This window comes from Salvia splendens, chromosome 14 (assembly GCF_004379255.2).
Source record: "Salvia splendens isolate huo1 chromosome 14, SspV2, whole genome shotgun sequence".
Taxonomy (NCBI): Eukaryota; Viridiplantae; Streptophyta; class Magnoliopsida; order Lamiales; family Lamiaceae; genus Salvia; species Salvia splendens.
This window is the reverse complement of record NC_056045.1, coordinates 11,586,028-11,600,155: the sequence shown is the minus strand read 5'-3', so window position 1 is coordinate 11,600,155 and position 14,128 is coordinate 11,586,028. Positions and strand designations below refer to the sequence as shown.

At 39.9% G+C, this 14,128-nt stretch overlaps 1 protein-coding gene across 1 annotated transcript; it reads left to right on the top strand.

Annotated features, from left to right (window-relative positions):
• Positions 1-3,326: 3,326 nt before the first annotated feature.
• On the top strand, positions 3,327-4,019 carry LOC121764186 (secreted RxLR effector protein 161-like). The gene has a single exon (XM_042160242.1). The coding sequence runs from the start codon at positions 3,327-3,329 to the stop codon at positions 4,017-4,019; it is 693 nt and encodes a 230-aa protein (XP_042016176.1).
• Positions 4,020-14,128: the final 10,109 nt, after the last annotated feature.

The window sequence follows — 14,128 nt, the reverse complement described above, 5'->3', positions numbered from 1 at the left end:
GTGTTGATAGGGCTTTGAGAAAGCTGATCCTGCAGATCCAGCTGCAGGCTTTGAATATCCAGATCCATATCTAGTTATACCTGATGGTTTGCCCCTTCCTCGACCAAAACCAGGGGGGAATCCGTGTAAGTAAAAACATCTATCCACACTATGATTGTTCCTTCCATAGTGAGTACATAAAAAATTGTTCAAGCTTCTGCCATAGTTTGAGGTAGCATTTGCAAAAGGTTGCTCACTAGAAACTGGAAGTGTAGGTTGAAGTGTGGATTGATTACCTTCAATATGCCTCTGTCTTTCCTCTTGAATCACTAAGGCGAACACCTTCGAAAGTGAAGGTAAAGGAGTCATAGACAAAATATGAGATCTAATTTGTGAGAAAGAGGAATTCAAACCAATTAAGAACTGCATAGTGCAGTCATTTTCCTGATGTTGTTGCCAACGTGCTGCACTCTGACAATTGCATCTAGCGCAGGTACACCATGAAATTGGCTGAGAATTCTTAAATTCATCCCAAATAATCCTCAAATTCGTGAAGTAGCTACTGACATCAGAGTTTCCCTGTGATAGAGACATAAGTTGCTGCCTTAACTGATATAATCGAGCTGAATCTCCAAGAGAGAAACGCTCTTTGAGATCTGACCAAATCTCATTCGCATCATCCAAATACATAATGCTTGAGCATATCTGAGGTGAGACTGAGTTTCTCAACCATGCTGTGACCATACTATTGCATCTAATCCATGATTGATAGAGAAGATCTTCTCGGTTAGGCCTCGGTATTGATCCATCAACAAAAACCAGTTTATTCTTTGCAAGTAGAGCCGTTGTGAAGGATCGACTCCATGTGATGTAGTTTGAGCCGATAAGCAGCTGAGGAACAAGCACAACTCCAGGATTGTCGCTTGGGTGAAGAAAGTATGGGCTGGATGTATCTTCTTGTGGAGCCTGAGGGCCACGACCACCTCTGCCATTCATTTTGATCGATTGATTTTAGACTAAGAGAGATAAAAGAGATTGATGAGACGTAGCGGAAGATGTACGCTCTGGTACCATGACAAAACTACAATCGCAGCATTGCTGCATTTAGAGAAGAGAAAAATATCTTGGAGAAAAGACTTATTCTGTTTCTTATTGATTGAATTAAAAGATACAACCGAGAGCACCACCTTATATACTAAGCCTATGGTGGTGTAGCTACAACAAGAACACACAATAACAAACGGAACTAACCATCTAACTAATACAACGGTTTAACTAACTAACTGAACCTCCAACAGCTCATTGACAGCTGTACAAACTCTGTTAACTTCTATCTTCAATATCACGAGCTAAGTGTAGCATGAGCTGAATCTCGGTGCACGGTATATTTCTAATACTTGCGTTTGCAATGGTTTGGTAATTGCTTGATTTATTGTTCGAAATTGCTTGATAATCGTGGTCGCCTAAGCTCTTTTGATTTCCTTCATATCTGCCTGCTCTTTCTTTGACTGCGTTTGTAAAGGTTAGGTGATTGCGTTCTTTATGATTCAAAATTGCTTGATTTATGATTCGAAATTTATTGAAGATAATAAACGAGTGCATGCATGAGAGCATGCAAGAGGAACTTTGGAGTGATGAGCTGGAGCTGAGCTGGATCCTAATCACTTACACGTCATCTACAAGTGGACGTTGAGTGTGAAATGGAAGAGAGTTAGTTGAGAAGTTGTTGAGTAGTTAGTTAGAAGAAATTTTGTGTTAGCTCATATAAATAGGTTTCCATTCTGAAATCACGTTTTGTATCTTGTATTCCTCTATTTTTGAGTGAATAATATTCTTCTCCATTTATGGAGCTTCTATTATGAATTCCTATACTTCTACATGGTATCAGTGAACAAAATGCCCAGGTAGAGAGGAAACACAAGCATTTGTTGAATGTTGCCCGAAGTCTTTTGTTTCAGTCTCATTTACCCATTGAGTATTGGGGAGATTGCATTTTAAATGTCTCATACCTTATAAATAGAACCCCTTCATATGTCCTACCAGACAATATCACTCCTTTTCAAGCCCTTTTTCAAAAGGCTCCTTCATATACTCACTTAAGAGTAATTGGATCCCTCTGCTATGCCTCAACTTTACACAGAGGCAGGGATAAGTTCTCTCCTAGAGCCACAAAATGTGTTTTTCTAGGCTATCCTTCTGATTACAAGGGTACAAGCTACTTGATATAGATTCAAAACAAGAAATCATATCAAGACATGTTTTTCATGAGAATATCTTCGCTTTCTCACATCTTCCACCATCACCTTTTCCAGAAAAATCCCAAACACATATACCATCCTCTCAAACCACAAACATACCTCCTTCTCCAGTAACCTCTTCTCCATCAAATAATCAGCCTAGCTCCACAACAAGTAGAGCAGGCAGACCCACCAAACAGCCAACTCACTTGACAGACTTTGTCTGCAATAATGTTTCATCTTCTTCTCACTATCCCATTTCAGCCCATTTCTCTCTGTCAAAACTCACTCCTGAATACTTGTAATATGTTGTCCTCATGTCTGCTATCTATGAGCCCACTACCTACAAACAAGCCTCACCTATAAAAGAATGGCAGCTGGCTATGCAAGAGGAGCTTTCTGCTTTTGACAGAACCAATACTTGGTTCATCACTGTGCTACCTCCGGGCAAATACCAATCGATTGCAAATGGATTTATAAGGTGAAGTATAATGCTGATGCTCAGTAGAGAGATATAAAGCTAGATTAGTAGCCAAAGGATTCACACGGCTAGAAGGAATTGATTTCCTAGATACATTTTCTCCAGTTGCAAAGCTCACAACTGTGAAACTAATGCTTGCCTTGGCTGCAATTAATGGCTGGTCTCTTACTCATTTAGATATCAATAATGCATTTCTCTATGGAGATTTAGAAGAGGATATCTATATGACCTTACCACCTGGACTTGAGGTAGATAGGCTGACTGTTGAAGGGGCCACTCATGAGTCAACTCTAGTTTGCAAACTGAAGAAATCTCTGTATGGTTTGAAGCAGGCTTCGAGGCAATGGTACCTAAAATTATCAGAAGTTCTCAAGGGTTTTGGATTGCACCAGTCAGCTTATGATCACTCTTTTTTCTAGAAATCTGATGGTGCTGCTGGATTATTTGGAATAGTAGTTTATGTGGATGATATCTTAGTTGCCACCACAGATCCAGAGATGACAAATGAGTTCAAGAAATTTCTGACTCAACACTTTAAGTTCAAAGATCTTGGTGTACCTAAGTACTTTCTTGGACTCGAGATAGCCAGAAATAAGAAAGGAATTCAAGTATCATAGAGAAAGTATGCTATGGATTTACTAAAAGATACAGGTTTTATAGGCAGCAAACCATCAGCAACTCCCATGGATCCTCTGAAGAAATTACAGTTAAACTCAGGAACTCCTATGGAAGATGCTTCTAAATATAGAAGATTAATTGGGAGGCTTCTCTATCTCTGCATTACAAGGCCCAACATTACCTTTGCTGTTCATAAATTGAGCCAATATGTCTCAAATCCGTGTGCTGAACATTGGCAAGCAGCAGAAAAAGTCCTAAAATATTTGAAAGGAAGCCCAGCTCATGGTTTGTTCTATTCAAGCAGTAGTAAACCGACTCTGAGTATATTCTCTGATGCGGATTGGGCCGCTTGTCCTGATACAAGAAAGTCCATGACCGGGTACTGCCTTCTCCTTGGAAACTCCATGATATCTTGGAAAGCTAAGAAGCAAAGTACTATATCCAGATCTTCTGCAGAGGCAGAATATAGAGCCATGGCTCAAGCCACTTGCGAAGTTGTATGGGCTATAGCTATACTTGGTGATTTTGGAGTAAAAACTGAAAAGGCAGTTCCTCTGTATTGTGATAATCAATCAGCTATTCACATATGCTCCAATCCGGTTTTCCATGAGAGAACAAAACATATAGAAATTGATTGTCATACAGTGAGAGAGAAGTATTTAAAGGGTGTGATCAAGCCTTTACACATACGCAACAATCTGTAATTAGTGGATGTATTCACTAAGCCGCTAGCAGAAACTGCTTTCAAATCCATTCTGAGCAAGATGAACTTCAACACTATATATGGTCCATCTTGATGGGGCATATTGAAGATAATAAACGAGTGCATGCAGAGGAACTTTGGAGTGATGAGCTGGAGCTGAGCTGGATCCTAATCACTTACACGTCATCTACAAGTGGACGTTGAGTGTGAAATGGAAGAGAGTTAGTTGAGAAGTTAGTTGAGTAGTTAGTTAGAAGAAATTTTGTGTTAGCTCATATAAATAGGTTTCCATTCTGAAATCACGTTTTGTATCTTGTATTCCTCTATTTTTGAGTGAATAATATTCTTCTCCATTTATGGAGCTTCTATTATGAATTTCTATACTTCTACAAAATTGCTTGATAATAGTGGTCGCCTGGCCTTGTTTCGATTCTGCTTTGACCTTGTAGAAACTGAAAACCTACACCATTTTTTATTCTGAATTGCACAGATTAATTGTTCGTCATGAAAGGCCACAAGAGGAGAGAGCCAAATGACGAGGAGGAAGAGGAATATAATTTGCAATCAGAAGATGAAGAAACTTCAGAACATGAAAGAGGGTGTAGACAAATTGAATGATGGTGTTTTACTAACTTTTGGTCATCGAGAACGTGATGATTTTATTTTGGCGTAGACAATGATGTTTTGGAAGGTCAATTATGTTGGGTTCAAATAATTTTTGTAATCATGTTATACATTTAATTATGAAAATATCGACATCGTTACAACGCAAGATGTGAAGCGTTGTATTGCAAGTATTAAACATAAATAAATTTCAATGTGAGGTGTATTCATAATTAACATGCAAACATTCTCTCATGAAAAAGCAATACCAAACGTAATACTATGCAATCTGATAATCACATTATCAACGACAATACAATTGAGTGAAGTGTGGTAGTCATGTAGTATGCAATTCTGAATATGGTAGCAAGCAATATCCAAGGGATTAATCTGCAGCAATATACTAATCATACTATCTACGACAATACAATTGAGTGAAGTGTGGTAGTCATGTAGTATGCAAATCTTAATTTAGTAGCAAGCAATATCCAAGAGATTAATCTACAAACTGGTAGTCATTCGCAAAAAGGAAAAATACAATTTGATTTGGAACAAGACACAAGAATGAAATTTGTAATATGCAAACCATATAGAAGTAACATGCAATATCCAATAAATAACATTGCAGTTCGGAGAGTGTAACTGGATAATCCGAAACAAACAATAACGAGTGCCTATTTTTTTCTTTTTGTTTGTCGCAATTCCAGGAGTAATAAGGACACAGATCCCAGACATTTCGCACACCAACGCAAAGGTTTGCTTACCAACTTCAAAGCCTTCTCTTTATTGACATTAAACGGCTAGCAGAATTGTTGCCCATCTTCACCACTTTCGTCATTTGAACTGCAACTACATCCGATTGAAAAATCTTCCACTATCTTATTGGTGAACCACAAAAAATATTGCTACAATGGTTCACACCCATTTTATGTAAAAATGTAAATTAAATTACACATGTACAACAATGCAAATACCCCGTCTGTGTAATGCGGTATATATTGCACGGCCAAGTAATCTGGGATTATAATTAGTAAGAAAACAAAACCTAGCTTATCTAGTAAGAACAAATCAACAAGTACTCATCTCCACGACATCCCGATTTACCATCTCCATTGATAAATGATATCAATTTTATAAAATTAGAATTGCTTTTCTACTCAATTAAGGAATTACTTATCTACAAACAAATTACTGATCTCCAGACAATCCTCACGGTTCTTCTAATGCTCATCATTAATGATATCATATTGCAGATCGTCTCGAAAACCATGGTCCTCATTGTCAAGAAAGGAAATAAGAGTAAATCATTCTATTTTAGGTAGAAGAATCAAATTGATAGAGAATTGATAGGGAATTGATACAATTAGGGCCGATTGATCTTTCCTTAGTTATCATATGTCTATGCCTATATAAGGTGATGTATTATACACAAATTATACAAAAAAAAAGAAATACAAAACCGATGACTTCTACTATCAATCTCTCCTCTCTCGATTACCATCTTTAAGATGGTATCAGAGCAGGTTGTCCTCCTCCCTTCCAGCAACTAAAACCTCAGCCCTGCAAAACCAAAATAACCATGTCAGAGACAGAAAACTCGGACACATGATCACCTCCAAAAACACCAAAAGCCAATCCAACAACCACCACAAACTTCCCAATGGAATTTGCTGCCCAGTTTGCAGAATTTCTCAAACAAAGTCTCAGAATTCCCGAAAAATCGGACTCGTCATCGACCTCCCAACCACCAAATTCAAACCAACCCGAATCCTTTGGAGAAATCTCCATCAAAATCAAACTCAATGGGGATAATTACCCCTTATGGGTTAATCTCATGGAACGAGCAATTGGGGGGAAGGGATTGACCTCTAACATTGTTGGAGTTTCAAACCCCCCCAACTGGCAATCCCGGCTACACGAAATGGCAGCAACGGGATCACTGCGTGTTCAACTGGATTATCAACAATCTCGAAACAGAACTTGTGAACGAACTGTCAAGGTACGCGACAGCCAGGGACCTTTGGGAAGGTCTGGCGGTTACTTATGGAAGCGGGTCTGATCCATTCCAGATCTACGACCTGCACAGACAAGCTATGAGAATCAAACAGGGAAACACGACCTTGGAAGACCTATGGAACAAGATGCAAGACTTGTGGATATCACTTGATACCCGAGGCCCCAGCCCAACAGATGTGGAAAACTACAACAAACGAGAACAGCGTCATCGCCTATACCAATTCCTGAGTGCCCTAGACGACAGATATGCGAGCATCAAAAGAGAAATCATGGATAAAGACCCATTACATTACTATCAGTCCGGAAAGCTTACGGAATGGTACGAAGGCAGGCAATTAACGACGGCGTTCTCGGAGTCACAGAGCCACCAAAGAGTGGAATAGGCTCCGGACTCGCTGCCATTAACAGAAGCCGGCCACCACAACAGCCCAACCACCCTCCACATACATCCAACCGGACGTGGAACAACCGGAAACCGGAAGAAGACAAAAGCAAGCTTACCTGCACCCATTGTGGGGGAAAGAGGCACACCCGAGAAGGATGCTTCCTCTGAATTGGCTATCCAGAGTGGTGGGATGAGATGAAGAAGGCAAGGGCCGCTCGAAATCGAAATCCAAGGGGACGGGCGGCCATCGTCACCAGCGACCAGCCGTGGGGTCACGGCGGCGATGCAAGGAACACTGATAACCGGCGTCCAGACAACCGAGAATCAATTCTGGAATCAAGGACCATCGACGGCAGCCGCAACTGGAGGCTGGAACGGGGAGACCCACGCTACCAGCACCGGCACCACCTGTGCAACACCGGCGAGCAGCAGCGGTGCGCCGCCAACAAGGAATCAGTCGGGAGAAGAAGGGGGAGCGGCGATGTTGATTAGGGCTTCTGGAGGTAATGGAGGGTTAATCAATTTTAACCCCTCAGTTTTTCAACAAACCCCTTTTATGCCCCATAATTCTCCTTCATTAACATTTTAGTCCTCCTAATATCCTTGATGTATACAGTCAGCCCCATCCTACCCATGTATTCACTTACACACCCAAAGACTCCGAAAAATTCAAAAATAACCCCAAAAAACTCACATGATGAAACCCAAGGCCCAATATAATACATACCTTGACATTGAGCCCAATATAGCATGTACAAATTCCTTCCAATCCTTAGCTCTCTCATCCACCTTTACCGAAACCCAAGAAAAAGACTACCATTGGATTTTTGATTGTGGGGCCACGGATACCATGTCATTTGATATCTCTGATTTTAAGGAAGTCTCTAGTACTTGAAAAAAATACATTCGAACTGCTAGTGGGGAAGTTGCACATGTTCAAGGGGCGGGGACTATTACCATCTCGCCTAAATTGAGTCTTTCAAATTGTTTATACGTCCCTTCCTTGTCCCATAAGCTGGTGTCTGTTAGTCAAGCGACGAGGGAACTTACTGTAACTTACTAATGAAACCTGGGTTTTGCGTTTTACAGGATATGAGGACGAGGGAGATAGTTGGGCGTGGCACTGAACACCGAGGACTCTACTACGTGGATAGGATGACTCAACAGGGTACCGCGATGCTGACTCAAGGACTGATTGACAGACAAACCTGACTTTGGCACCGTCGGTTAGGACATCCATCCGTATGATATTTACGTTTGCTTTTTTCAAATTTAGCCACTTCACACCCATTGAATTGTGACACATGTTTTTTGGCCAAAATCCATCGACATTCATATAAACTCAATAATACTCGTGCAAAATCTGTTTTCTCTTTAATCCACTCTGATGTCTGGGGACCCACACCTGTTACTAGTGATAATGACTTTCGATATTTTTTGCTATTCGTTGATGACTGTTACTAGTGATAATGGCTTTCGATTGTTAAATTCTAAATCCGAAGTTTTCGACAAATTTACCCAATTCTATAACCTCATACAAACCCAATACAAACAAAATATTCAAATTCTTAGATCAGATAATGGGGGAGAGTATGTAAACACCAATATGAAAAATTTCTTCACTGAAAAGGGCCTTGTCCACCAAACCACCTGTGCGTATACACCTGAACAAAATGGGCTAGCGGAAAGGAAAAATAGGATACTCTTAGAAATGACCCGGGTCCTACTCATCGAATCTCGTATCCCAAACTCCTTTTGGCCCGAAGCCGTAGCCACCGCAGTTTACCTCCTCAATCGACTCCCAACCCATGCCTTACACCTTAAGACCCCCCTAGACTATCTCTCAGCCTATACGAGTATCCCATCATCTCTTACCCTCGAACCAAAAGTGTTTGGATGCTCAGTGTTCGTCCATATTCCGAAACAAAATCGATCAAAATTTTCCCCAAATGCTGTTAAGTGTGTGTTTTTGGGGTACGGAAAAAAACCAAAAAGGATACCGATGCTATGACCCCAAAACACAACACCTACATACCACCTTGAATTGTGACTTTGTCGAGTCCGAATACTTTTACCACCACCTTAGTAGTCAGGGGGAGAATAAGGATACAGACTCGCTAAGTTGGCTCCATACACCATCATCCCTACCTATCCCAAACCAAGCCCCAAACCAACAAGTCCCTACCTCCAGTCCAATGCCAGAATCTGCGCTAGATGTCGGTCCACCAGAGGAGGTTAGCATACCCGCCGAGCCGACCTCATCCGCCCATGTACAGCCCGAGAGGTTCAACGCTTCTACCCCTCTGTTAACTCCGTCTTCAAGTCCTGAGGTAAGCCCCAGTACTCATAACAGTCCCCAAGTTAGCACTGACAATGTAAGACAGGAAAACAATGAGGCTCAACAGGAGGATCCAAGCACGAGTAGATCGAGAGAATACTTACCACCCAGGAGTACGAGGGGTATACCACCAAAACGGTACTCTCCAGATTGGCAGGGGCGGAAACCTAGATACTCAATAGCAAACACTATTCAAGGACAATACACAGAGATGGCCCGGGCTTTCGAAGCAACACTTTAGGAAGAAGTCCATATTCCTCGGTCATGGGGAGAGGCGATGGAACACAAACACTGGCCACTACACTAGTTTGATGTAACTAACGCCTTTCTACATGGAGAGTTGAAGAAGAATGAGGAAGTGTATATGGAGGTCCCCCAGGATTCTCGGAAGAGTTTGGAAGAGGGCAACTATGAAAGCTAAGGAAGACTCTCTACGGGCTGAAGCATTCACCTAGAGTGTGGTTTGGGCGATTCTGCCAAGCCATGACAAAATATGGCTATAAACAGAGTAATGCAGATCATACTCTGTTCTTGAAGAAAAGGGAAGGAAAGATAACGTGTCTAATCATCTATGTTGACGACATGATCATTACGGGTGATGACATCGAGGAAATTGAAGGGCTGAAAAAGAATCCGTCACAGGAATTCGAGATAAAAACTTTGGGGCAATGAAGTACTTTCTGGGGATCGAAGTCCTGAGATAAAAAAGGGGAATCTTCCTAAGGCAGAAAAAATATGTCTTAGACTTACTCGCAGAAACCGGACTACTCGAATGTAAACCAGCTGAGACTCCGATCATGATGAATCACGGTCTGAAGATCACTGAAGGGGCCACTATGACTGACCGAGAAAGGTATCAACGCCTTGTGGGGAAACTGATCTACATCGCCCATACAAGGCCAGACATTGCGCATATGCTGTAGGAGTGGTAAGTCGGTTCATGCACAAACCTCGGGAATAACACATGGAAGTCGCCCTTAGAATTGTGCGGTACCTAAAGGGGACAACAGGATATGGCGTACTGCTCAAAAAAAAGGAGAATTTGGAAATAGAGGGGTACACGGACGCTGATTGGGCCAGTAACCCGAACGACAGAAGATCTACAGCAGGATATTTCACCTTCGTTGGTGGAAACTTAGTCACTTGGAGAAGTAAAAAGCAGAAAGTGGTGGCACTATCTAGTGCAGAGGCAGAGTTCCGTGGAGTTAAAAGTGGAATCACCGAGATCTTGTGGTTGCGAAGATTACTCACAGAGATTGGTTTCCCTCCAAAAGAGAAAAGTTGACTTTTTTGTGACAACAAAGCAACCATTAGTATCTCGGAAAATCCAGTCCAACATGATAGGACCAAGCACGTGGAAGTCGACCATCACTTCATCAAAGAAAAGTTAGATGGGGGCATCATCGAACTTCCATTCGTTCGGTCTGAAGAACAACTGGCGGATATTCTAACTAAGGCGGTACATGCCAAGGTCTTCAAAGAAGTTCTGACCAAGTTAAGTATCGGAGATGCCGTTACTCAACTTGAGGTGAGTGTCAAGAAAGGAAAGAAGAGTAAATTATTCTCAAGAAAGGGAAAAAGAGTAAATCATTCTATTTTAGGTAGAAGAATCAAATTGATAGAGAATTGATAGGGAATTGATACAATTAGGGCTGATTGATCTTTCCTTAGTTATCATATGTCTATGCCTATATAAGGTGATGTATTATACACAAATTATACAAAAAAAAGAAATACAAAACCGATGACTTCTACTATCAATCTCACCTCTCTCGATTACCATCTTTAAGACTTTTCTTGTCAATGAAAAATTACTAATCTCCACTATAGCATCACTAATCTCCATTAAACAATAATAAGAAATTTATAATTATGATATGAGTTGAAATTAGGAGGGAGATAAGGAAAATAACGTGAATTGAGGGATGAGAATAACCGCTCAAAATCTATATGCCCTCTTTACCCTTTCACGCTGAAAAATCAATTTTTTGATTGAATTTTGCCTGCCACGTGGCAGGCTGTAAGCCACCAGATTTCAAAATCTAATGGTGTTATATTGGTGGTACGTTGTTAGTATAAATGTTGTTGACATGTTAGTACATCAGGATTATATTCAATGTCGAACCAATTTTAAATGCCGAACTAGAGAATAAATCATGTGCACCCATTTTTATAAACTGATTTTACTGATATAATCTTGTGGTCAAATATAATTTACCATAATTTCATTATTTTATTCACAAAATAATTGCTTAAGGGTATTAATGGAAACCAACATACAAGATTGATTATTTCTATACATGATTCACCCCAAAAATTGTTCTACCTCCCTCCTCCATCTTCTACCTCTCGCTCACTGCCTCTCTCTCCCCTGCCTCTGCCTTCGCCGGCGAGTGGCGGCAGGCCACCTGTCATTCCTCCTCTCACTCACGTCTGGCCTCTTTCTCTCTCTCACTATCTGCTCTAGCTCAAATGAACCAATGTAGTATGCCACTGCTGCCGCTGCTACACTGCTGTCGTTAATCATTTCATCTTATAATCACTGTACCTCATCTTATAATGAAATAACTTCACCCAAGAAATGGAAACATTTCGGTTAAAACCTCTCTCATCCATCTTCTACCTCTCACTCATTGCATCTCTCTACCGTGCCTCTGCCTTCACCGTCGAGTGGCAGCATGCTACCCATCATTCCCCCTCTCACTCACGTCTGGCCCCTCTCTTTCTCTCTCTCACTATTTGCTCTCGCTCAAACTCGTTCACTCTCATCCCTGCCCCAAATTTCGAACCCTAGCAATCCAAAAAATCCGCTTCATCAATCTCCTCTCTCAGCAACTTATAGCTAGCCACCCTTGATATCCAGCGTCAGTTACCGCCATAACTCGGCTCCCAACGCCGCACCTCGGCCCTCCCTACTCGTGGTACAGCGTTGTTGTTCAGGCACCGACTTGAGGTCAGTCTCGAGTTGAAATTCACCCGCAACTCGGCCCCAATGTAGTGTGCCACCGCCGCCGCTGCTACAGTACCGTCGTTCAATTACTTCATCTTATAATCACTGTACTTCATCTTATAATGAAATAACTTCACCCGATAAATAGAAACATTTCGGTTAAAATGAGCCAAAATTTGAACAGTCCTAAATAAATAAATTCATCTTATGGCATAATTTCTCCATCTTATAATTACATTGCTTCATCTTAAACTCAAATAACTTCACCCGAGAAATGAAAATAACTTATAATAATGTATTATGACTAAATAACCCCTGGTATGAAGTAATTTTTTCTTTGGATGAACGGCGAAAATTATTTGTACAGTATCTCATCTCATCCACCAAAAATTATATCCAATGGATAATATTTGGTCTCTAGTTCTACACTAAGGAGGTGTTGTGCATATAAGGAGACCCGTCCTCAATTCATGTTATTTTCCTATTTTTCTCACTCCTAAATTCACGTAAGATCTTTACGCAATCATCATCTTCTTCATCTATCTTAAATCAGTCTTTCTCTTTGCATAACAGTCTCCTAATTAAAAAAAATTGTTATCGTCTATCCATGGTGAATTTTAGTCCGACAGCCATGGAGATGAGTAATTTTGTGGAAGGTGAGTAATTTTATTATTTTCGGTCAATTAACTGTAAGAGAAAGATTAATCATGCTCCCTCCGATTGTTAAAAATAGCAACTCTTTCCATTTTAGTCCGTTCTTTAAAAGTAACAACTTTTGAATTTTCTATTTTAGGAAATCTTTACACACCCCTGTACATCAATTTATTTACCCCTTATACCACTATAATTAACAACTTAAAGTGGACCCCATGATCCGTTAACATTAATTCCATTACTTTTTTCTCCCCCTCTCTCTTACTTTACGAATCGAAAAACAACTAACATCGAGCAAAATCAATCTCAAACGTCTATATAGAGATCTAACGGATGTTACTGATGGTATGGTGTCACTTTAACTATAGGGCAGTGATAAAATGCAAACTCCTATATTGTACAAACTCCAAACTATGATCTGGACCATTAAAAAATATCAACAGATGACAAAATAGTAGCAACAGAAAATGTCAACACAATATCAACACAGCATCAACTGTTGACACTGTGTTGACATTTCTGTTGCTACTATTTTATCATCTGTTGACATTTTCTAACGGTCCAGATCATAGTTTGGAGTTTGTACAATATTTAGAGTTTGCATTTGATCACATTCCTATATATATAAGTTGCTAACTCTACTAACTCATAAATGCAGTGTATTAAAAATGTCAATAAGATGACATTAAAATGTCAATACATAATTTTGTTGAATTTCAATACGTTGTGTTGACATTATGTCTTTACATTTTAATGTCACTGTATTGTCATTTTTAATACACTGCATTGATGAGTTAGCAACTTAAATAGTTAGCAATATAACGTACCACTATATATATTATATCATTATAAAAATCAATTTTAACATATTAAAAATTATTTTATTTATTAAAATCTATTTTTAAAATAAAATAAAAGTATGATTTCACAATGATCCATATTTAAAGTTGAATATTAATAATATTTGGTGTATAATCCTTTACAATAGAGAAGTAAATATTACTCCCTCTTTCCAACAAGAATATGCACTATATCTTTTTTAGTCCGTCTCACAAGAATATGCAATTTCTAATTTTGGAAACTCTTTTCTCTCTAATAAGGTGGGGCTCATTCTCCACTAACAATATTTTATTTACTTTTTCTCTCTACCTCTCTCTTATTTTA

Bases quoted from the DNA above. Each gene is read 5' to 3' on its own strand.
- LOC121764186 (XM_042160242.1), top strand. From the start codon at position 3,327: ATGGATTTACTAAAAGATACAGGTTTTATAGGCAGCAAACCATCAGCA.